Genomic DNA, 24,965 nt, shown 5'->3' with positions numbered 1-24,965 from the left:
TTCCACTTTCCCTAGGAGCCCAGGGAAGACACAGGCTAATGACTTCCAAGTTTGGTGATTCTTCCTGTGCGGAGGCACTATCTCAACCTCTCAAAAAGGGGGCAGTTTCTAGGTTGTGTGAAAAGGTAAAGACTAATGTAAAGGAAAACTACAGGCCCACCCAATTTAGCAAATAAAATCTTACTAATACAGTTGAGACTCTTGTCTCTTCTCCCAGAGATAACCATTATCCTGAACTCTGTGTTTATCATTTCCCATGCAATTTTAACCTTTTATTATAGTTCAGTTCAGTTCAGTCGCTCACTTGTGTCCAACTCTCTGACCCAATGGACTGCAGCATGCCAGGCCTCCCTGTCCATCACCAACTCCTGGAGCTTACTCAAACTCATGTCCATCGAGTCGGTGATGCCATCCAACCATCTCATCCTCTGTCGTCCCCTTCTCTTCCCGCCTTCAATCTTTGCCGGCATCAGGGCCTTTTCCAGTGAGTCTGCTCTTGGCATCAGGTGGCCAAAGTATTGGAGCTTCAGCTTCAGCATCAGTCCTTCCAGTGAATATGAAATTGGTGTATTTGTAGGCCAAAATGGTCTACTTTCCCCCTCTCTCTGAAAGTAGTTTTCCTATGAAATCTTTTATAAGCTGAAATGGTATAAAGCAGAAAAGCAGTTCCTTGGGGGCAGTCTTGCTAGCAGATGCGCAAAATAAATTAAGGTAAAGCACAGATGCTCACAGACCCAGTTCCAGGCTAATGTGCTTGATGCTGGAAGCTGAGGGTAGTTTCCTAGGAAGGAGCTTGGTGGAGCCGCTCTCGCCACTCCGGGGGCATGCTGCCTCCATGACAGCTGCTGCAAGACAGATGCTGAATGTGATTTTTCACCTCTTTTCATAAAAGGAAAAATCCCCCTTGGACTTCTTTCTGTTACGGAAAATAGGTTCTAGTGCAGGTCCTTTGTGAAAGCAAAGTGGCATAAAACAAACTTTTAAAAACTGGCAGATACCTGCACTGGCATTTCTTCCAGTTCAGACGTAATACTCTGTGTATGTGTATGTACAGTTCTTAAATTTTGCTCCATTTTCAGTTGACGTGATTGTCTCTTTAGAAAGAAATCTACACAAAAACTGTGCTGATAAATGAGTTTGACCTTTTATACAGGCATCCTGCAGCCCACGGGGTCACAAAGAGTCAGACATGACTGGGTGGCCGAACAACAAGAAGTGAGTTTAAGAAGTTTGTAGGATACAGAGTCAATACATAGAAGCAACCACATGTCTGTTTACCAGCAGTCAACATTTGGACGTTGAAATTTAAAGACATTACAATAGCACCATGAAATACTTAGCTCCAACAGAGTATATGCAGGATCCGTATGCTGAAAACTATTAACACCAGTGAAATACATAAGATTTTACATTTTTAAATTTTATATAAAAGGCATAATTAGATCAGTTTTTTTTTTCTCAATGTTGTATCTATAAGATTAGTCCATATTGAAATATATATTGCATTTCCCTTGCTATATATACTGTCCTAGTTTACAAATATACCATTATTTACTCATTCTTATGTTGGACATTTAGGTTATTTTTGAGATGTTGCTCTTGCAGCAGCGATGTTGTGAATGTTCTGTGTGTCTTGTGTACGTCATGGTGGAAGTGGGGGAGTCTTCTCAGGGTATGTCAACAGGAATGATATTGTTGGTTCATCAGGTTGTGCTTTTTCACAGTCTTAGCCGAGACTGTCAAATAGTCTGTGAAGCTACAACTGTTTGCATTCCTACCAGCCCTGCGAAAGAGTTCCCATTGCTCTGTAGCATCACCAGTACTTTATTTTTTCAGAAATAAATATTTTTGCCAGTCTGGTAGTTAACATTTGTATTCCTTTTAGCATGCTTTTGCATAAACTGTAGATAAAAGCTTCTCAAATGTATTGCTTTGTGAAGGACCAGGTTTTCCCCCAGACTATCACAGATTTATAAAATGCAGTAAGAATATTATAGCAGTGCAAACTTTCTGTAATGTTCCTAGACGTTTCCTCTCAATTTCTGTACCAAGCATTGTTGTGGACCAGAAGCAAAGTTCCTGGACTCGTGTTGGGTCCTCTGACACCTCGTCTTAGATAGAACATTTCGGAATTTTCAGACGTAAGATTTTGAAATGAAACTATCTTCATTTATCTTCTATTATGTTTGTAGCTTCCCTTGTGAATACTTTGTCTCAAAAACAAGAGTTGAAAAGTGTCTTAGATCATTTAGTTAGGAATTTAGTTATCCTAACTGTCAGGCATATTAAGAGATCACTGAATAGTCAGGTGAGCTGTCACATTCTTGAAGACCATCGGTTTACAGACTCTACAGCTGACCTTGATTTGTGTATTCAGTAAGTGTTTAATGAGCGTTGTAGCAGTCACGATTAAAGATTCTAGGGAGACAGTGGTGGACACAATGAAGCTCCAGCTCCAGCGGAACATTAGAAGAGGAAGATATTTAACATGCAAACAAGTGAATCAGAAGTTCAGATAATACAAGTACAATGAAGAAAATGGGCTTCCTCAGTGGCCCGGTGTTAAAGAATCTGCTTGCCGATGCAGAAGACGTGGATTTGATTCCCTGAGTTGGAAAGATTCCCTGCAAGAGGAAATGGCAACCCACTCAGTATTCTTGGCTTGGGAAATCCCATGGACAGAGGAGCCTGGCAGGCTGCAGTCCACAGGGTGCGAAGCATCAGGCATGACTGAGTGACTGAACACACACATGAAGAAGAAAGCACTGTGGAGCGGGGCTTCCCTGGGGGCTCAGTGGTAAAGAATCCACCTGCCAGCTCAGGGCACGTGGGTGCAGTCCCTGACCCATGACGATTCCACAAGCCGCGGAGCAGCGAAGCCCCGTGCGCCGCAACCACTGAGCCTGCTGTGCTGTCGAGCCCAGGCGCCGCCAGCACGGAGGCCACGTGCACTCTAGGGCCTGTGGGCCACAAGGAGAGAAGCCGTCAAGGTGAGAAGTCCGTGCATCACAGCTGTAGAGTAGCCCCCACCGGCTGCAACCAGAGAAAATCCTACCCAGCAGCGAAGACCCAGCACTGCCAAAAAGAAATAAACAAAATTACTTAATAAAAATAAAGACAGAGGAGGGCTAGAGACTGGCTTGATGGGAGACGATGTTCAACCAGAGTGGTCAGGGAAAGCCTGTCTGCAGAAGTGACACTTGAGGTCACTGAATAATAGAACTGCTTTCACTAGTTTGGGTGTACAAAGGACTTTTTCTCTAAACCATTCTAAGGGTCAGTTGCCAGCCATGGTGACCATTACCCCCAATATTTTAATATGTATTTGCTGCAAACAAGGGCATTCTAAGAAAACAAAACAAAAACAAAATTCAGGAAATTAACATTGACACATTACACGGTTCTAATCCTCAGACCCCATTCAGGTTTGCCCATGGTTCCAGTAATGTCCTTTATAACAACAAAAATCCAGTCTCTTTTATTTCGCCTCTTTCAGCCTGAAACAGTTCCTAGTCTTCCCCGCCTTTCAGGATGCTCACACTCTTGGAGACTGCAGGCTGAACCTGAACTTCCCTGGTCTCTCCTGCTTCGTGGGAGAGCGAGAAGGAGGAAGTGAGGGTCCGGGTGGCCACCCTAGAGAGGGGCTTTGCAGGTTTCCTTGTGCAGTCGCTCCGGTGGACAGTACTGCCCTTGACAGCTGCAGCCTGAGGACTGGGAACAGAGCAACTGAAGCTGTTTCCTTGTTCCTGGGGAAATTCTCCTGGTTTTTAGGGGAAGAACTCATGTTTGTGGTTTTCCTCAACCTCTGATGTTTTAGATCAAAATTGTGGGAACTTCCCTGGTGGTCCAGTGGCTAAGACACTGTGCTCCAATGTAGGGGGTCTGGGTCAGGAAACTAGACCCCATATATCACAACTAAGAACCCAGTGTAGCATAAATAAGCAAATAAATGTTTTCAGAAAAAAACTGTTTGAGCCCAGGTACCTGGATGCGTTTGCAAACCTGAAGTGTTTTTGCAGGGCCACTTTGAGTCTTAGATTGGCTAACTGCCCTGTAATTGGACTGCTTCTTCAAAGCGCCCATGAAAACAGTAGCTCAGTGGGGTGGCCAGAGGACCGTTCACTGGAGACAGAATTCTCTGCTTCTCCATTTGTCCTTTCTCCCTACTTTTGTTCCACCTGTGCTTTCCTCCAGGAGGCCTTAAAATCTGCTACTCTGTCTTCCCTGCTGTCTTTAGTAAACAACTAAACAAACTTTAGGCTAAAAAAAGCAAAAAGGCAAAAGCCATGGGTGCTGCTGGGGGGCTGTCAACAGCTGGGACCTCACTGGAAGTTCTCATAGTTATGGTTTTGAAGACTGTGCATCTCTAATAGATATTCCCCAGAAAAGCCAAATGAAGTGTTTTTGTTTATTGATGGGCTGCAGGGCTTGAGTATCATTCATTGAGTGCAGTCAGTACCTTTGTGACTTGCCGATTGTGTGAGGGAGTGTGTGAGTGAGTGTGTGTGTGCGCACACGTGTGTATGCGTCTGAGCTTAGCTGTTAGTGTGACCAGGTGGTGGCTGTGGTTGTGGGTCTCGCTCGCCTCCTGAAGTGGCAGTCTGCGTTTTCTCGGTGCTTAGGGTGAGCAGTTACCCGCTCAGCTGCTGGAAAATGACTTCTGCACGGTGCACACATCTTCTGTAAAGCGTCATCACAGAATCCTTTCCACCTTAGCCATGCGGAAGAAAGGCAAAACCAATAACCTTGCCTCTGGCATCGGTGAACCCGTAGCCACTGGACTTCTGGATGGGTGGAACTTTCTATCTCAGATTTACAGAAAGAGAATGTGAAATTCTCTTGCCTTAGGACTCCAAAGATAATTTCACTGCTGAATGGATTGAAACGTCACTTCTGTGCTTTCCTGATAGCACAGTTGGTAAAAAAAAAAAAAATCCTCCTGCAATGCAGAAGACCCTGGTTCAATTCCTGGGTTGGGAAGATCCGCTGGAGAAAGGGATAGGCTACCCACTCCAGTATTCTTGGGCTTCCCTTGTGGCTCAGCTGGTAAACAATCCGCCTGCAATGCAGGAGACTTGAGTTTGATCCCGGGGTTGGGAAGATCCCCTGGAGAAGGGAAAGGCTACCCACTCCAGTATTCTGGCCTGGAGAATTCCATGGACTGTATAGTTGCAAAGAGTCGGACACAATTGAGCGACTTTCACTTTCCAACTTAATGTACAGAAATGATGAACACCTCAGCATTTTTTGGTTCAAGGCAGACGGGTGCAGCAGAATCATTTTCATAGCTTGTTCCTCAGTGAATTGATGAACATCGCCTTCTCTGCCTTGGGCAGGGGACCGAAGGGTAGAGCAGCTGTAATTCTGGAAAGGTTGAGAAACGTGCTTCTAGCAGCTGTCCTTACCTGTCACTCCCTGAAGCCTATTTTCCTATCTGGCCTTCCCGTTTTCCCCTTCAGTGATTTTAGTGCACCCAAGGCCCAGCTGCAGAGTAACCTCGAGTTCCCAAGAAACTGTGTTGGTTATGTGTTATCCTTAACATATTTTAGGTGCAAGCTATTTGTAGTCATTTTTACTGCTCATTTATTGCATGAGTGATTTCTGCATATGAAGGCAGCTCTGGTCTCTCTTTTGTGGAAAACTTACATAACAGGAAAAGCCTGGGATTTTAGGCCAAATTATTTGCTTTCCTTATAACTGTTGTACTGCCAGAGATGAACAATAAGTGACCTCTGAAGAAGTAGAGTGGTCAGTGATGCTCTGGATTTTATGGGATCCCCGTGATCTTCTAGGGAATAAATGTGCAACTGTCCCCTGTTTAACAGGATGGTGTTACTTTTATATCATTAGGGAATTCAGGAACCTATAAAAGGGAATTATTTCTACAGCTTCCCTGGTGGTCCAGTGGTTAAGCATCTGCCTGCCAAAAAATAAGATCCCGCATGCTGCGGGGTAATCAAGCCCGCTCAGCACAAGGACTGACCATGTGCGCTCTGGAGCCCCTGTGCCCCAACTGCTGAGCCTGGGGACCCTAGAGCCCCTGCCCCACAAGAGGAGCCCACACACCGCAGCTGGAGAGGAAGCCACCCTCTGCAACCAGAGAGAGCTCGAACCCAGCAATGGAGAGCCCACATGCCTCAGTGAGGGCCCAGGGCAGCTCCAGTGCATTATTTCTAAAACAGTTTAAGGAGGGGGAAAAGAAGAATTTGGTTTCTGAATGCATTCTGTTTGTCCCGGGTGCTTTCAAGCCCATGTCCATAGAAGAAGCCCTTGCCTCCTGTCTCCGTTCTTCTAAAGCCTTTTTGTGCTGTTACCGGGATGTGAGGGACAGCTCAGGAATCCACATGCTGATGTCTGTGGACACAGTGGGGGGCGGAGCCACCAGCCAAGGGCGCTGACCTTTTTCCTCAAATAGGAAACAGGGAAAGTTCTGCCTCTGCATTAACTGTTCATATCTTCTGCTCACCTCGGACCTTAGAGTCACACAGTCCATAAGCTGGGTTTATGCCGCATTAAGGGGGAAATGCATGTGAAGGAGAGGGAAAAAAAACAGCAAAACTTAGAAAAAGTCTCATCAACTCCTGACTGGCTGCATTTTTTAATAATTCTTGATCGGTGCACACATATTGGGATTTAGAAGAGAGAGATACCTATAACTTATTGCTGTCATCTGCATGTTACATTCAGTTATGGCGTGTTTCTGGAATGCTTTTAACAATTGTTTTGAAAGGAAATAGGAAGAAGGATGTGATTATCAAGTAGCTAATTATCTACACACGTTTTTAGGAGGTATATTTAAAACAGAATACATAAAGTTCAGAAATAAAGGATAGGAATTGAGTTCTGTGCAATATACAGTTGACTCTTGAACAGCACAGATTTGAACTGCACAGGCCCTCTTATATGCAGATTTTTTTCCCCAGTAAACTATAGTGCTATACAGGCTGCATGGTTGGTTTAATTCATGGGTGTGGAACCGTGGATGCGAAGGGCCCCTGCAAAGTTATATGCAGACTTTCAGCTGGGCAGGGTTGGTGACCCTAACCCTTGGTTGTTCAACAGTCGACTGTATGACCAACAGAAAGCTACACCAGCTATATTAATATCAGACAAAACAGCCTTTAAGACAAAAGACATTCCTAGAGAAACAGAGAGGCTGCTAATGATAAAAGATTTAGTCCACAAGGAAGACAAAACAATTCTAAACTTGTTTTTTGTTTTTCTCATTGTTTAGTCACTAAATCATATCTGACTCTTTTGTGACCCTATGGACTCTAGGCCGCCAGGCTCCTCTGTCCATGGGATTTTCCAGACAAGGATACTGGAGCAGGTTGCCATTTCCTTCTCCAAGGGCTCTTCCTGACTCAGGGATCAGATCTTAGTCTCCTGCATTGGCAGACAGATTCGTGAACATATCCGTAAAAATGTATGAAGCCAAAGTGAGCAAATTACAAGGAAAAATAAATCCACCTAATAGTGGGAGATCTTAACAAGCCTATTGATAATCAGTAGTTCAAACAGACACCCCGTCTAAAAGAAATCAGTATATAGAACTTCTAAAGAACACGAGCTTAATATACTGAACATATTTATGGCCCGGCACCCAACAGCTACAGAAAGACATTTCAAGCACACATAGCAGATTTATGGAAATGGATGAAATATTGTAACAAAAGCAAGTCTCAAAAATATTGAAGGATTGATATCTCTATGGATAAAAACCTCTGATCATAATGAAAATAAATGAGATGTTAAAAAGATAGCAAGCAAAATCTCCCACCTATTTGGAATTTAAGAAATATCTAAACAGTTCATGAGACAAGGAAGAAATCATAATGGAAATTAAACTAAATATTTAGAATCAAATAATAATGAAAATATATATCCAAACTTGTGGGAATAGCTAAAAAAATAATATTTAGAAATATATATTCCTTAAATGTTTCTATTAAGGAGAAAATTGAAAAATTATAGACTCAGCATCCATCTTAAGGCAATAGAAAAAGGAAAAACTCAAAGAACAAAGAGTAGGAATTAATGAAATTGAGAGTAAATATACATAGAATCAATAATGTCAAACACGTGATTCCCTGAAGAGGAAGTGGTTGTGTCTCTACTTATTTGGGTCTTTAATTTCTTTCAACTATGTTGAATAGTTTTCAGTGTACTGAGGGAAGGATAATTATTTCAACCATGGGTGCTGGAACAAAGGGATAGCCATATGGGGAAAGAAAAAGTGAACTCTAACTCTTGTCTCACATACAAAAAGTAACTTGAAGTGGATCCTAGACCTAAATGTAAAAACTAAGCTATCAAACAACTACAAGAAAACATGGGAGAAAATCCTAGTGACCGTGGGTATGGCAGAGATTTCTCAATTTGACACAAAAAGCGTAAAGTAGTTTTTTAAAGTCATCACATGGACTTTATTAAAAAAATTTTTTTTTATTTGCTTTTTAAAAAATACTTTTCATAATGAAAAAGGAAAGCAAGGACAACATTTAAAACACATAGATTTGACAAAGGACTTATATCTAAAATATATAATAGAATTCTTACCACTTAATAAGGTAGCCTAAGTCAAAAATTAGGCTTCCCTGGTGGCTCAGAGGTTAAAGCCTCTGCCTGCAATGTGGGAGACCTGGGTTCGATCCCTGGCTCAGGAAGATCCCCTGGAGGAGGAAATGGCAACCCACTCCAGTATTCTTGCCTGGAGAATCCCATGGACGAAGGAGCCTGGTGGGCTACAGTCCATGGGGTCGCAAAGAGTCGGACATGACTGAGCAACTTCACTATCACTTTTAAGTTAAAAATTGGGGAAGATTTGACCTAGAGATGGCAAAGTTATAGAGATGGCAAATACACTTATGAAAAGATGTCAGTGTCAGGAATCATTAGGGAAATATGAATTAAAACTACAGTGAGATAATTCTGTACTCCCAGTAGAATGGCTGAACTTAAAAAGACTGGCCATACCAAGTGCTGATGAGAATGCAGAGCTGCTAAAACTCTCATACGTTGTTGGGGTGAATATACAACAGCTCTGAAAAACAGTTTAGTAGTTTTTGAAAAGTTGATCGTATGCCTAGCATATGATTCAGGTATTTACCCAAAAGAAATAAAATCATATATCTACCCAAAACCTGTACATGAATGTACATAGCAGCTTTATTTGAAATAGTTCAAAACTAGTAACAACCCAGTTGCCTGTCAGCAGGTACATGCATAAATATCCTTACAGTGGAATTCTACTTGATAATAAAAAGGACCATAAAAGACAACCCAATAATATGACTCTCAAAATGATTATGCTCAGGGAAAAAACCCAGGACCCGCCCCCCTGCCAAAAGTACATTGATATGAAATACTAAAAAAAATACAATCTGATCTAGAGTGATAGAAAAAAAGATGGTTACTGGTGGGAGTGGGGTGGGCATCTCATACACTTCAGTTTTATGGAGAGTATGGAGTTAAATATGAAAGGTGACAGTGAAGTCGCTCAGTCGTGTCCGACTCTTTGCGACCCTGTGACTGTAACCTACTAGGCTTCTCCATCCATGGAATTCTCCAGACAAGAATACTGGAGTGGATTGCCGTTTCCTTCTCCAGGGGATCTTCCCGACCCAGGATCGAACCCAGGTCTCCCGCATTGGAGGCAGACGCTTTAACCTCTGAGCCACCAGGGAAGATAAATATGAAAGGTAAAACCATAAAATTTTAAGAAGACAGTCGGGGAGAACATCATTGTGATCTCAGAGTATACAAGGATTTCTCAAGACACAACGCAACACAAGAGGAAGATAATGGATACATTTCAGTTCAGTTCAGTCGCTCAGTCGTGTCCGACTCTTTGGGACCCCGTGAATCGCAGCATGCCAGGCCTCCCTGTCCATCACCAACTCCCGGAGTTCACCCAAACTCACGTTCATTGAGTCGGTGATGCCATCCAGCCATCTCATCCTCTGTCGTCCGCTTCTCCTCCTGCCCTCAATCCCTCCCAGCATCAGAGTCTTTTCCAATGAGTCAACTCTTTGTATGAGGTGGCCAAAGTACTGGAGTTTCAGCTTCATCATCTTTCCTTCCAAAGAAATCCCAGGGCTGATCTCCTTCAGAATGGACTGGTTGGATCTCCTTGCAGTCCAAGGGACTCTCAAGAGTCTTCTCCAACACCACAGTTCAAAAGCATCAATTCTTCAGCACTCAGCTTTCTTCACAGTCCAACTCTCACATCCATACATGACCACAGGAAAAAACATAGTCTTATACATTTAGCAAGGTTCAAATTGAAAACTTGTATTTCTCAAAAAAAAATTGGGAAAAAGTACTTATGGCACCTATAATTAACAAAGAATTAGTACCCCTATAGAACTCCCATTCCTCAATTAAAAGAGACAGCCCAGTAGAAAAATGGACAAAAGATATGAGCATGCGTGTCATGGGTTCTGCAGGCAAGAACACTGGAGTGGGTCGCCGTGCCCTCCTCCAGGGGGTCTGCCTGACCCAGGCATCTAACTGCTTCTCTTTTGTTTCCTGCGTTGGCAGGCAGGCTCTTTCCCACTAGCGCCACCTGGGAAGCTATATCATGAAGAGGAACCCAAGAAGACCAATAAACATGAAAAGAGGTTCAACGTCTTTATTTTTCAAAGAAATGTGAATTATAACCAAAATTAGAGCCTATTTCATATTCCTTACTTTGCATTGATAAAAATTTAAAGTTCTGTATCAAATGCTGGCGTAGATATGAAGCAACTAGAACACACTTTCACTCTTAGACAGTAAATTGGTACAAACACTTTGGAAAACTATTTGGCATCATCTACTAAAGTAAAATATATGTCAGTGTTGAGGCCCAGGATGCTTGCTTAAAAGACGCTTGCTCCTTGGAAAGAAAACTATGACAAACCTAGACAGCGTATTAAAGAGCAAAGTCGTGACTTTGCTGACAAAGTTCCATATAGTCAAAGCTATGTTTTTTCCAGGAATAATGTACGAATGTGAGAGTTGGACCATAAAGAAGGCTGAGCACAAAAGAACTGATGCTTTTGAATTGTGGTGCTAGAGAAGACTCCTGCAAATCCCTTGGACAGCAAGGATATCAAACCAGTCAATCCTGAAGGAAATCAATCCTGAATATTCACTGGAAGGACTGATGGTGAAGCTGAAGCTCCAGTACTTTGGCCACCTGATATGAAGAGCTGACTCACTGGAAAAGACCCTGATGCTGGGAGGGATTAGGGGCAGGAGGAGAAGGGGGTGACAGAGGATGAGATGGTTGGATGGCATCACTGACTCAATGGACATGAGTTTGAGCAAACTCTGGGAGATAGTAATGGACGGGGAAGCCCGGTGTGCTGCAGTCCATGAGGTGTCAGAGAGTGGTGCATAACTCAGTGAATGAACAGCAAAGGCCCAGTAATTCCACTTGTAGTGTGTACACCAGAGAAACCCATGCACATGGGTACCAAGGATGTTCATAACAGCATTGCAGTAGCAAAACCTGAAGGCAGTCCAGATTCCAGCAGCATTAGAGGAATTGTGGTATAGCTGTACACTGGAATATTATACAGTCCTGAAGAGGGTGGCTCACAGTTAGTTACACACAGCAACAAGGAAGAATCTTAGGAAAAAAGGCAAGTTATAGAAGAATATATGCAACATGATTCAATCTGTAGAGGAGCTTATAAATGTTGTAAAACGATAAATAAAAACAGAGATAAGCTTGAAATTCCAGAAAATAATTACTTTGAAGCTAAAAAGGAATAGGACGGAGGTAAAACCTCTGGCATGCTGAGGACTTCAAAATGATAGTGATGTTCTTGTTCTATCATTGGGCATGTTTTTATCATTTTATACCTTACATTCATTTTATCATACTTTACATTTGATTTTATAATATGAACTCTACATAATATCTTTCAGTTCACTTCAGTTCAGTCGCTCAGTCATGTCCGACTCTTTGTGACCCCATGAATCGCAGCACGCCAGGCCTCCCTGTCCATCACCAACTCCCAGAGTTCACTCAGACTCACGTCCATCGAGTCCATGATGCCATCCAGCCATCTCATCCTCGGTTGTCCCCTTCTCCTCCTGCCCCCAATCCCTCCCAGCATCAGAGTCTTTTCCAATGAGTCAGCTCTTCGCATGAGGTGACCAAAGTACTGGAGCTTCAGCCTTAGCAACATTCCTTCCAAAGAAATCCCAGGGCTGATCTCCTTCAGAATGGACTGGTTGGATCTCCTTGCAGTCCCAGGGACTCTCAAGAGTCTTCTCCAACACCACAGTTCAAAAGCATCAATTCTTCAGAGCTCAGCTTTCTTCACAGTCCAACTCTCATATCTATACATGACCACTGGAAAAACCATAGCTTTGACTAGATGGACCTTTGTTGGCAAAGTAATGTCTCTGCTTTTTAATATGCTATCTAGGTTGGTCATAGATTTTCTTCCAAGGAGTAAGTGTCTTTTAATTTCATGGCTGCAGTCACCATCTGCAGTGATTTTGGAGCCCCAAAAAATAAAGTCTGACACTGTTTCCGCTGTTTCCCCATCTATTTCCCATGAAGTGATGGGACCGGATGCCATGATCTTCGTTTTCTGAATGTTGAGCTTTAAGCCAACATTTTCACTCTCCTCTTTCACTTTCATCAAGAGGCTTTTTAGTTCCTCTTCACTTTCTGTCCTCTGCATATCTGAGGTTATTGATATTTCTCCCGGCAATCTTGATTCCAGCTTGTGTTTCTTCCAGTCCAGCGTTTCTCATGATGTAGTCTGCATAGAAGTTAAATAAGCAGGGTGACAATATACAGCCTTGGCATACTCCTTTTCCTATTTGGAACCAGTCTGTTGTTCCATGTCCAGTTCTAACTGTTGCTTCCTGACCTGCATACAGATTTCTCAAGAGGCAGGTCAGGTGGTCTGGTATTCCCATCTCTCTCAGAATTTTCCACAGTTTATTGTGATCCACACAATCAAAGGCTTTGGCATAGTCAATAAAGCAGCAATAGATGTTTTTCTGGAACTCGCTTGCTTTTTCCATGATCCAGCAGATGTCAGCAATTTGATCTCTGGTTCCTCTGCCTTTTCTAAAACCAGCTTGAACATCAGGAAGTTCACGGTTCACGTATTGCTGAAGCCTGGCTTGGAGAATTTTGAGCATTACTTTACTAGCATGTGAGATGAGTGCAATTGTGCGGTAGTTTGAGCATTCTTTGGCATTGCCTTTCTTTGGAATTGGAATGAAAACTGACGTTTTCCAGACCTGTGGCCACTGCTGAGTTTTCCAAATTTGCTGGCATATCGAGTGTAGCACTTTCACAGCATCATCTTTCAGGATTTGAAACAGCTCAACTGGAATTCCATTACCTCCACTAGCTTTGTTTGTAGTGATGTTTTCTAAGGCCCACTTGACTTCACATTCCAAGATGTCTGGCTCTAGATTAGTGATCATGACTATCTGGGTCGTGAAGATCTTTTTTGTACAGTTCTTCCGTGTATCTTGCCACCTCTTCTTAATATCTTCTGCTTCTGTTAGGTTCATACCATTTCTGTCCTTTATCGAGCCCATCTTTGCATGAAATATTCCCTTGGTATCTCTAATTTTCTTAAAAAGATCCCTAGTGTTTCCCATTCTGTTGTTTTCCTCTATTTCTTTGCATTGATCACTACAAAAGGCTTTCTTATCTCTTCTTGCTATTCTTTGGAACTCTGCATTCAGATGCTTATATCTTTCCTTTTCTCATTTGCTTTTTGCTTCTCTTCTTTTCACAGCTATTTGTAAGGCCTCCCCAGACAGCATTTTGCTTTTTTGCATTTCTTTTCCATGGGGATGGTCTTGATCCCTGTCTCCTGTACAGTGTCACAAACCTCATTCCATAGTTCATCAGGCACTCTATCTATCAGATCTAGGCCCTTAAATCTATTTCTCATTTCCACTGTATAATCATAAGGGATTTGATTTAGGTCATACCTGAATGGTCTAGTGGTTTTCCCTACTTTCTTCAATTTGAGTCTGCATTTGGTAATAAGGAGTTCATGATCTGAGCCACAGTCAGCTCCTGGTCTTGTTTTCACTGACTGTATAGAGCTTCTCATCTTTGGCTGCAAAGAATATAATCAATCTGATTTCCGTATTGACCATCTGGTGATGTCCATGTGTAGAGTCTTCTCTTGTGTTGTTGGGAGAGGGTGTTTGCTATGACCAGTGCATTTTCTTGGCAAAACTCTATTAGTCTTTGCCCTGCTTCATTCCGCATTCCAAGGCCAAATTTGCCTGTTACTCCAGGTGTTTCTTGACTTCCTACTTTTGCATTCCAGTCCCCTATAATGAAAAGGACATCTTTTTGGGGTGTTAGTTCTAAAAGGTCTTGTAGGTCTTCATAGAACCGTTCAACTTCAGTTTCTTCAGCGTTACTGGTTGGGGCATAGACTTGGACAACTGTGATATTGAATGGTTATTTTTAAAATAAGTGCAAAGTGCAGAATTTAGCATATGACTAACAGGACACCTGTTCTTGTGCACCTATAGGAAAAGAATGCTTCTTGGGGAAAAAAAAAAAAACAAATTATAATGAATTCTACTCCACAACTTATGTTTAATGATTTAAATTTCCTCTTGGTAAAAGCTTTCCTCCCCCCACCCACCCTTATTCTCTCTGCTGTGCTGCCCCTCACTTTGTAGGAGAGATTCGAAGCGCTTTTCACCATCTATGATGACCAAGTTACATTTCAGTTATTCAAAAGCTTTCGAAGAGTCCGAATAAATTTCAGCAAGCCTGAGGCGGCAGCACGGGCTCGAATAGAACTCCACGAGACAGACTTCAATGGGAGGAAGCTGAAGCTGTATTTCGCGCAGGTACTTACTTCATTGTGCAGAGGGCAGAGTGGGCTGGACTTGTTTTCCTCCATCCAACGACGCTGTCAACTCTCCGTCTTCTCTATTATCGTATCAGAGGTCTTTGAAATGAACAATCCCGATCAGCAAACCATGGAAACATATTTTCCCTTTGTTCTACAGATACATAAACATATATGTTTATTAAGCATATTTGCCCTCCTAACTTTTTTTTGCATAGCCTAACAGAGGGCTTCATTTTTTTCTGGCAGCTTTGCTCAACTGGGGTTGAGAGGGTTAAGCCATAACACCTTAAGGTCACTTTTCTCCTGTCGTCTAGAATGGCACTTGTGATGGGACCTCCTTGGAAGACGTGAGAAAAGCAGTCTCTGGACTCATTTCCATGGGCTGTGTGTGATTCCTAAGAGGCGCCCTGTTGAAACTGGCTCCCAGCCCGAGGGGTGAGCAGGGAGCAGACAGCATATACAGAAAGGCTGTCCTAGACTTTAGAATTGCAGAGGATCCTGCAAGTTAATGAGACTTGGCCATCCTTATTAGTCTAATCCTCCATTGATAAGACTCTGACAAACCAATCACTTCTTGGAAGAATTAGTGAAATAAAAGCATTAGATCAGCTGTTAAGTGTACTGTTTTAGTTTTCACAAAGCATTTTTTTTCCTTTGGTCTAGCTTTCAAAATTAAAAAAAATTAAGATAGGATTTGCCATCTGACATTACAAATGAAACCTATGTTTGGATACGTCTTGGTGGAGTTGATGGTGACGGTATAACCTAATCTGTTCTAAAACTGGAATTCAGTGCTTAGTACGGTTCATTGTCCAGTCGTCTACTCATCGATTTTTCTTTCCATTTGACGAATATTTATTGGGCACCTGATGCTCTGTGCCATGCACTAAGTGTTCAGTGGTGAACCAGACAGACTCTGACCCAGCCCCTGGAAGCTATGTAGCCTGTCAAAGAGAAATTTTACATTTTCTCCAAAGAGGTGTTATAGTTAATGGGAAGATGAAAGTGAAAAACATAGCCTGGTCATAAACTGTGAGTATCTTCCCCCCTGCAGGTACAGATGTCCAGTGAAACACGGGACAAGTCGTATTTACAGCCGCCCCAACCTGCCAAGCAGTTCCTCATCTCCCCTCCTGCGTCACCTCCGGTGGGGTGGAAGCAAGGGGAAGATGCAACGCCTGTTATAAATTATGATTTACTCTGTGCTGTTTCCAAATTGGGACCAGGTAACAAACTTCTCTCTCCCCTATTTTTTTCTCTAAGAAACTTTTGCTTTAAAGCCCCCATTCATCTAGCTATCTGTGTTCTAGTCAACTAGTGGCAACACGATCAGCGTGGAAGTTAAAGTCACACAAACCTGGGTTCAGATTCTAGCCTTTGCTAACTTTGTGATCTAGAGCAGGTTATTTAGCTTCAATTTTCTGAGCCTCTGTTTTCTCATCTAAAATAGGGATCATAGGAACTACCCTTCAACATGGTTATAAGGACTAAGGGCTTTCCCAGGTGGCACAGTGGTAAAGAGTCTGCCTGTTAAGGCAGGAGACATAGGAGATGCAGGTTCGATCCCCAAATCGGGAAGATCCTCTGGAGAAGGAAATGGCAACCCACTACAGTATTCTTGCCTGGGAAATCCCGTGGACAGAGGGGCCCGGTGGCCTATAGTCCACAGAATCACAGAGCTGGACACGACTGAGCAAGATTGAGTGCACGCATGCACACACACACACACACACACACACACACACAAGAACTAAGTGATATATACGTAATAGTAAATCTAACTGCAGTTTTTACTGCTCCAAATTCTAGTACATGCCAGATTATTAGAGAATATTAGTTGCCATCAAAATAGCAGACAGACAACTTTCTACACTGATTAGTTTATCAAGGAATTGGTGGGGATACCATATCATCCCTTCAGAGTCTTCTCTTGTATTTCTTTTCCACTCTTCTTTTCCTTCTGTTTAATTTCTCTCTCTCATTCCTCCAAAATAATATAATAAAGCAGTGCCATTGTTGGTTCATCCACCTAAAATAATGTTGTGTCTTCATTAACATTAGGGGATACAAAAGGCATTTGAGGGGAAATTGTTTTTAGACAGGAGAGCTGTATCTTGGGTCCCTGAGGTCCTATAAGAGATTGCCGATGCTGCCTGAAACCTTACAGGTGTCTCCCAAGGGGAACCCAGAAACCATTACGAAGTTAAGCAGGAACACTTGGCGTTGTTCATAGAACAGTAATTTGCACTTGCATTTTAACTCCCGAGACCTCACTCAGTACTCCTCACTACTAATTTCTTGAAATGCCAGAATTTTTTAAGAACCTTAAAAAGCATTAATTCTCTAATGTCTAAACAAGATAAAGTACTATGACGTAGGATTTACAGATTGAAAAGCCAGTAATCAGCAATGCAGACATGAGCAGAACAAGAAGTTTGAAGGTTCAGAACCCTTCCTTTGCTGTTTCCCTCCGCAGGAGAGAAATACGAACTTCACGCAGGAACCGAGTCCACACCGAGCGTGGTGGTTCACGTCTGTGAAAGTGAAACTGAAGAGGAAGAAGGAACAAAAAACCCCAAACAGAGAATCACCCAGACACGGCGCCCAGAGCCTCCGACCGCAGCGCTGGGCGAGCCCCGGGCCTTCGACTGTGCGCTTTGAGGCTTTGGTGGTGTGGCGCGCAGCCACTGCCCACCTGGCCAGGGATGGCGGGGACATGCCCACCCATACCATGACCACTGCTCAGCCAAGGGGAGGCCGGGGGGCACAGGGCACCCACACTGGGGACAGTAGGGCATGGAGTAGCAGTTTTAACTGATCAGTTAAAAGCACAAGTTTTAACTGATGTTCTGAACAGCATATTACTTTAAAGGATTAGCCCCCACCACGTGGCAACTCTTGACCATTTTTAAACAGCAAATTAAGAGAATGGCTTCCTCCAGAAACATTGATTTCCCTGATTCTGGACAGCACAGGGTACCCCAAAGTGAAAACGGTAGTCACCCAGGGCAGTTCCATTTTTGAGAACTTAAAAATAGTCTTAAAATAATAATAATAAAAAGTATTACATTTTTAATAATCTAGTTGAGTATATTTATAATGGTCTATTGGCTCCCAACGTATCTTTTGGTCAAAGATTAATCGGTATTCAATATACATGGAATTTTTTGCCCAGAAAGAGACCTGACATAGAGAATAATTCACAGAAAATCTTTTTTTTTCTCAAGTGGTTTTTTTTTTTCTTTAGCTTTGGGGAAGAAATGCCCAGTTCCCTTCGACTGTCAGAATCAAGGTGACCAAATCTACATGCACACTGTTCTCATCACAAAGTGATACGTAATAGACCCCAGTTCCTGATAAGGCCACCCGGGCAAAGAGCTGCTGCTTTGGAAGCGAGACGCATCACCTGTGAGCTTGATGACCGTGACCTTGATGACTGTGATCTCAGGCGGCTACCGCTCTCTCCCATTTGTGACACATCCCGGCCTGTAGCTCGGCCCGTCTTCAGCTACCAGCTGAGTGGCCATTCTTCATGTTTGTGTGTCATCATTCATAGACTTTAAATCAGAAAAAGTACTGATAAGATTTTCTGAAGACTGTTGTTAAATTGTCCATTTAAACATTCTTCTGTTTGCTTTGACAAGAGGAGTCACACACACTGTTTTTCTGTGAATTAGGGAAAGATGGAGCAGATATGGATAATTCATTGGTCAGAGTTTCTTTTGGGTGAAATTTGTTTACTGTGGCTTCCAGTTGGCACTTTCCCTTAAAACAGAATTGTTTCCTACTTGTGTTTGAGGGTGTATCATTGAACAGACATCTTCTTAACTCTTTTGAGGTCTGATTGAATCTCGAAGTCCTTTTTGTAGAAAAGTGTCGTAACTAAGCATGCTTTGCTTCAGGTCAGGTGGCCGTACTGGTTCTCTGCTGCCCCAAGGTTTTCTTTGTAAGGCAAGTGTCTGGGGCTCCTTGCTGTGTCTGTGCAAGGACTTTTGAGTTTGGACTAATAAACCAGTGTGGCTGCCACGACAACGAAAGAAATTCAGAAATGCAGAAATTCAGATTATGCTGTCGAAACATTTTTGGTAACGTGTTTCTGTGGTCTAGATGTTCTTATTGCGGTTGAATTTATTTTTAAGGACTTAAACTTTATTGCAAAAAAAAAAAGTTTTCTATATTTTCCTTACCTTCAGATATGCTGAGATGATCAACTCTTCTGTTTGTATATATCCACCACTGGTAAGCCTCAATGTAAATTCAGTTGAAATTTGTGATTCTGTAAGCAGCTTATTAAACTTATTAAATTTGTTATTTGGCAGTTTAACTGGCAGCCACTTAATAAATTTACTTTGCAGCTCTAACTTCAGCCAGTTTTTAATCTTATCTGGGTGCACTAACTTATCATTGCAGAACAAACTCTGTAAGTCAGGAAATGTATGTATTTTCAACGTTTGGAAATTTTTGAATTTTCTTTTAGATAATATTTATTCACTGTAATTTTCTAAGTGATCAAAAGTCATGATGTTTTATTGTTTGGCTTGGCTTTCATGCTGTACCTTCCAATTAAAGAATATTCTATCCCTACCTTAAAACTATCTTTTATAGTCCAACAATGCAAATTTAAGTGTTAGTTGCTCAGTTGTATCTGACTCTTTGTAACCCCATGGACTATAGCACACCAGGCTCCTCTGACCATGGACTTCTCCAGGCAGGAATACTGGAGTGGGTTGCCATTTCCTTCTCCAGGGGCTCTTCCTAACCCAGAGATAGAACCCAGATCTCTTGCATTGAGGCAGATTCTTTACTGCCTGAGCCACCAGGGAAGCCCCCCCAACAATGCAAATTACCTGAATATTTCTTTTTCTCTTTATTTTTTTCAATGCTGAATAAATTGAAGAAAAACTTAAACCAAAATTAAGTATATATTAAATAATATATTTTTAATTTATTATGTGTAAAACTTTTCTGAGGACTTTGCTGGTGGTCCAGTGGTTAAGACTCCAAGCTTCCACTGCAACTTTTCTGAATGGAAAACATTAATATTTTTGTTCTTTCTAGTATAGTGTTTCCACAACATGAGCTCTAAAAGAAAAACTACTAAACCCATTAACTTGTTAAAATTTTTGACTGTACCCCACAGCTTGAGAGAATCTTATTTCCTTCACCAGGGATTGAATCCAAGCACCAAGTCCTAACCACTGGACCTCCAGGCAATTCCTGCCCATTAACATTTTAATATTGTGAAATCAACCAGAATCTCCCCAGGTATTATGATCTCTGATCTTTTTTGACTATTCTGTATCCAATTCATGTATCCATCTTGCGAGAGACAAGTCTCATTCATCTTTTATTTAAGTACATTTTTAAAAGTTTATGTACATTTCTTCCTTGAAACTGAGTCATCACTTAGGTTTAACTGTAAGTATAATAGCCATGGTTTCTTTAGACACCATGATCTCTGATCAGGTTAGGCAGTTGTGAGGGAAGAAGATGATGCTTTTTGTTAGGAAAAACATTTGTAGAAGATAAGAAAATTATAAGAATAAAAACAGTTGACAGAACTTGCAATGCGTGGGCTCCTGTGGTCCAGGTTCTTTCAGTTTACCCACCTGACGAAACCAGAAGTGAATCTGTTATGTTCAGAAGTGTACGCCTCTGAGCGTCTACTAGTTTAGGTAGAAACAGCTCCCTTGCCTTGGAGAGCTGAAGATCAGGTGAAAGCAAACCAGTCTTTTCATATTCTGCTTCTCCAAAATGTTGTACACTGAACCTATCAGTAATTAAGAGCCAAAGAAAAGCTACTGGGAACTTTTAAGTTCAACATAAAGGGTATTTTTTTTTAATTGAAATATAGTTGATTTTACAATGTTGTGTTAGTTTCTGCTGTATAGCAAAGTGATTCAGTTATACATACAGATGCATATTCTTTTTTATATTCTTTTCCATTACGGTTTATCACAGGATATTGACTATAGTGCCCTGTGCTATACAATTGGACTTCATTGTTTATGACGTAAAAGTTTAAATAAGCATTTTGGTTTATGGGATATTCAAAGAGATACCAGGAGATAGCATCAGTCTAGCACTTTCATTCGTCTAGAATATGATTGTTTTTCCCATTCACATGAATCCCATCTTTTTAAAATGTTGTGATATAAAGTTGAAATATTTGATTTCTCAGAATCTCAGTTACAGAGCTGAAGGCAACTTTGGGAATCATGTAGTCGAATCCTCGTGTTGCTTACATGAGAAAGCAGGAGGTGTGACTTGCTACGAAGCCCACAGAAGGCAGCCCAGGTTCTCGAATCGGCACTCCCAACGTCCAGGCTGTTTTCTTGCACTGACTTCTTAAAGACACTCAGAGGCAACGATAACCAGTCATAAGAAACCAAAGGGGAAAAAATTTCTTTTCCCCAATGAGGTACAATGAATAAGAAAAATCTTATCTGATGAAGTCAGTGACTTAGTAATTTCAATGAATGAATTTAATGTCCAACGTTTTGTGTTTTTGTGGTCATTGTACCATTGGATTTGGAATCTACTTAATGTTATTTTGGTAGCCAGGAATTGTGGTGACATTTTATGTAGGCTTTCCTAGATTTTCATAATAATCAGATCAAAATATAAATAGGCAGACTTGAGACATGACTGTAGTGAAGCAGAATGAGATCTAATATGATTTGGAAAGAGCTTGCAGTGGAAGGGCACGCTCACTCAGTGTTTGTGAGATGGAATTCTGTTAATGATTGAAGGCCGACCTGTGCTTCGTGTTTTTATATAGACTTGTCTATAGTCCATGGCTTTTTTTTTAGAAGGGAAAATCTAAATCATAATCAAGCATTGGAAACGACAAAATACTTCGGTGTGTCAGGCTCCCTGTCCGATGGATGTCTCTCTTTTCTCCAGAGTTTTGTACTTCATACCTCTCCTGCAGGTGAGATCAGCCAGTCTTTCCCTTCTTGCCTCACTTGCATTTTTATCTTCCTGTAGGAAAGGAATTTCTTACAATAAGTATGCTAATATAAAGAAACTAAAGACTTGGAGACGTAGTTGCCGTCTAGCTTAAGAAGTAAGTCCGCGTTGTAGAACTGTGTCTTTTAAAAGGTTCAACAAATTTAAAGAATAAGATTTATGAACCTTGTCCAACAATTTGATAAATATATGTTTTTTAAACTTCCATCGGAGTGGGGTCAATCAGAGCGTACCTTCATTGGAATGCCATTGTTTTTTAACCGTGAATCAGGGGGAAATTGTAATAATTTGTAGAGTGTCGTTATTAATGAATATACAAGCAACTAAGCAACTGAAATTTCCAATTCCTAGATTCACTGATCAAAAAATTATAAAAAGGGTCAAATTAGAACTTTCCAGCCAGGGTTAAAAAGAGCTAATCTTGGGCTAAGTCAAAGTATCCCTGTCCATTTAAACAAAAATTTGAAGGCCTTTTGCTAAATCAGTCGTGTGGTCTATCCTGTAAACCTACATTTCCTTTGGAAACAAAACTGTGTTCTGCAGGCTCTTGGAACTCCTGCGTGGCTTTGACTGACTGTCCATTCTTGTCATAAGGGGAGACTTACATCTATGCACCTAATCTGTGTTGCTTTCTATTCAGTCCCCAGTCTTCCTAACTCAGCTTGGGGACTGAGAGATAAAGGTGGCTAGTCCTGCTAGTGTGCCATACTCCTCCCACCGCTTCTCAGCCCAAGCAGGGCCCCGTGATTTCATTCCTCTTATACTGTGCGTAGCCTCCAAGTTCAAGAAATGTTTCTCCACCATTTCACTTCTGAGTTAACTGAACCCAGGGGTCAGATTCATTATTGTATCTGCAAATGTCTGTTACCTTGTGTTATATTTTGGGGGACGTTACCTTTCTGCTACTGTCATCTGTAGTGAATATTACTGTACTTCCAAAAATGGGTCGATAATTCATACGTGTGTATTCCACATTTTAGTATCCTTAAAGTGGCAATTCATAGTGTGTAGTACTTTGTTATTTGTCTACTTTGGCGCTTCTGTATTTTGAGGACATTTAAACATTCCTTTTGTCAAGGTGACAAAAGCAGAATGTAATTTTGGGGGAAATCTTTGTGATTAACAGTAACAGTTTTGTTTTTAAAGCTAATAAAGTTGTTTTTTTTTAATCCTGTGAATTGCGTTTTCTTTGTAGTATTTTAAATAAGTATCGCTTACATTTAGGTAATAACATAGAAAAGGCAGAAAAGTGAAATCTTATGTTTGATTCTTTAACGCAATCCCACTGCACATGTCTGTGCCAAAGTTAAAGGTGGTGGTGACTCGCCACTGACTCTGGAAATAACCACTCTCATTTATGTTTTTCACCAAGAAGAGTTTTTACCCTGGTTTGCTCCTCAGCTAGAAATGATTGACCTTTGGGCATCCCTGGTAGTCCACTGATGCAGTGCAGGGGATACCAATTCCATTGCTGGTCCAGAGAGACCCTGCACGCCCTGGGGCAGCTAGCCCGTGCCCGTGCACGGCATCTGCTGGGCCCATCTATTGTAGCTGCCAAAGCCCAAGCACCCCTGAGCCCAAGCTCCACAGCAAGAGAGGCCACTGCAATGGGAAGCCCACAGACCGCAATGGAGATCTTCTTTTTAATTATTTATTTTTGGTATTTTCTGTCTCAGTTAAAAAAAAAAAAAAACTCCAAAATTTAAACTAGAAGAAATGACTATAGAGATTATTTAGTACAATGATTTTTTTATATATACATACCACTTAAAAAAATATTATTTATCTGTTTATTTATTTGGCTACATTGGGCCTTAGTTGCCAGGCTTCTCTCCAGTTGTGGTGCTCGGGCTGAAGAGCACGTGGGCTCAGTAGTGGTGGCGCCGGAGCTTAACTCTCCTGCAGGATGTGGGATCTTAGTCCCCTGACCAAGGACCAAACCTGTGTCCCCGTCATTGGAAGGTAGACTCTTAACCAGTGGACCACCAGGGAAGTCCCCATACCAGTTTTTAAGCCATCTGCTCTTTGTTCAAATAAAATCTTATATAAATCCCAGTGTAAAACCGATTACGAAAAAAAAAAAAAGGTAAACAAAGCTGCTTCTTTTGAAAGGAGGCAGGGTGGGGAGAGTGGAGACAGCACCTGTGAGAGCTCACAGAACAGTTCAGAACACATGTATTTCAGTGGCCTCCACTCCCCCGCCCCACGCCTCCTACTCACACCTTTGCAAGCAAACGGCCCAAGAGACATCGCCAAGTTCACACATCTGGATGGTAGCCCACTTGGGAGATCTGAGTTTCTTGCCTCTGTCCCCAGGTTCTCTCTACCACACTTTTCTACTCTGTTAAACTGATACTCTTTTGTTTTTGAGGAGGAAACATTCTAGGATTCAAAGGTTCTTAAAATTAGTAGTGTATTTCTGTTTTAATACCATTAACTCAGAGTTACTGGGGACATTGCCATTGTCCCAGATGTTTTCAAGCTGTGTTCTGGGGGGTGGCCTCCAGGTGGAGCTGGGCCTCCAGGTGACCGGGGCCTGGCAGTCTGTTGTACATAATGACCTTAAAATAAGATTTCACTGGAGCCAAAAATTCTTTCCTGAAACAGCAAGTTGGAAAAATACTGCAAATAACCTAAAAATAAAACACTGTTGTAATGCAGAATAGAGAATACAAGAGTTAAGCTTTAGGTAATTTACCTCATAATAGTAGACGGACTTAAATAAAGGAAATGGTGGGGAAAAATAGACTGCTTTAAAAGTTAAATTCAACAGTGTTTGTATTGGAATTGTATTATCACCAAGAAACATATTAACAGATATGAGGAGTGAGCAGTAACCTACTCTGCCTTCACTGAACACATCAAAATATAATTCTAATCTAGAAGGAAAAAAAAAGATTTAAATCTAAAGCTTACAGGAAAGATCTAAAATCTTGCCAAACTTCCCCTGGTCTTCTGAGACATAGAGGCTATAAATACAAGTAATTTGTAGGTTAGGTATTTAAATAGGGTGTATCAAAATTTGTTATTTGGGAAAAGCTTGTTGTCTGAAATGTCTGGAAAAGTTAAACAGCTTCTATATTGTTGTGCTTCTAGGAACTTACAAATTTGTACATTCTGAGTCTCCAAAACTCTGAT

The 24,965-nt window shown here is 41.6% G+C and overlaps 1 protein-coding gene across 1 annotated transcript in view; it reads left to right on the top strand.

Moving 5' to 3' along the window:
- The window catches only part of RCAN3 (RCAN family member 3), a 32,489-nt gene extending 12,720 nt beyond the window's left edge, over nucleotides 1-19,769 (top strand). The window contains exons 3-5 of the mRNA XM_069579048.1: nucleotides 14,677-14,850; nucleotides 15,910-16,081; nucleotides 17,332-19,769. Coding sequence (XP_069435149.1) covers nucleotides 14,677-14,850; nucleotides 15,910-16,081; nucleotides 17,332-17,516 — 531 coding nt within the window. The 3' untranslated portion in view covers nucleotides 17,517-19,769. The remainder of the gene's footprint in view (nucleotides 1-14,676; nucleotides 14,851-15,909; nucleotides 16,082-17,331) is intronic.
- Nucleotides 19,770-24,965: the final 5,196 nt, after the last annotated feature.

Source organism: Ovis canadensis, chromosome 2 (genome assembly GCF_042477335.2).
Source record: "Ovis canadensis isolate MfBH-ARS-UI-01 breed Bighorn chromosome 2, ARS-UI_OviCan_v2, whole genome shotgun sequence".
Lineage (NCBI taxonomy): Eukaryota > Metazoa > Chordata > Mammalia > Artiodactyla > Bovidae > Ovis > Ovis canadensis.
Note: the sequence above shows the minus strand (reverse complement) of the source record. Positions and strands in the feature narration are given on the sequence as shown.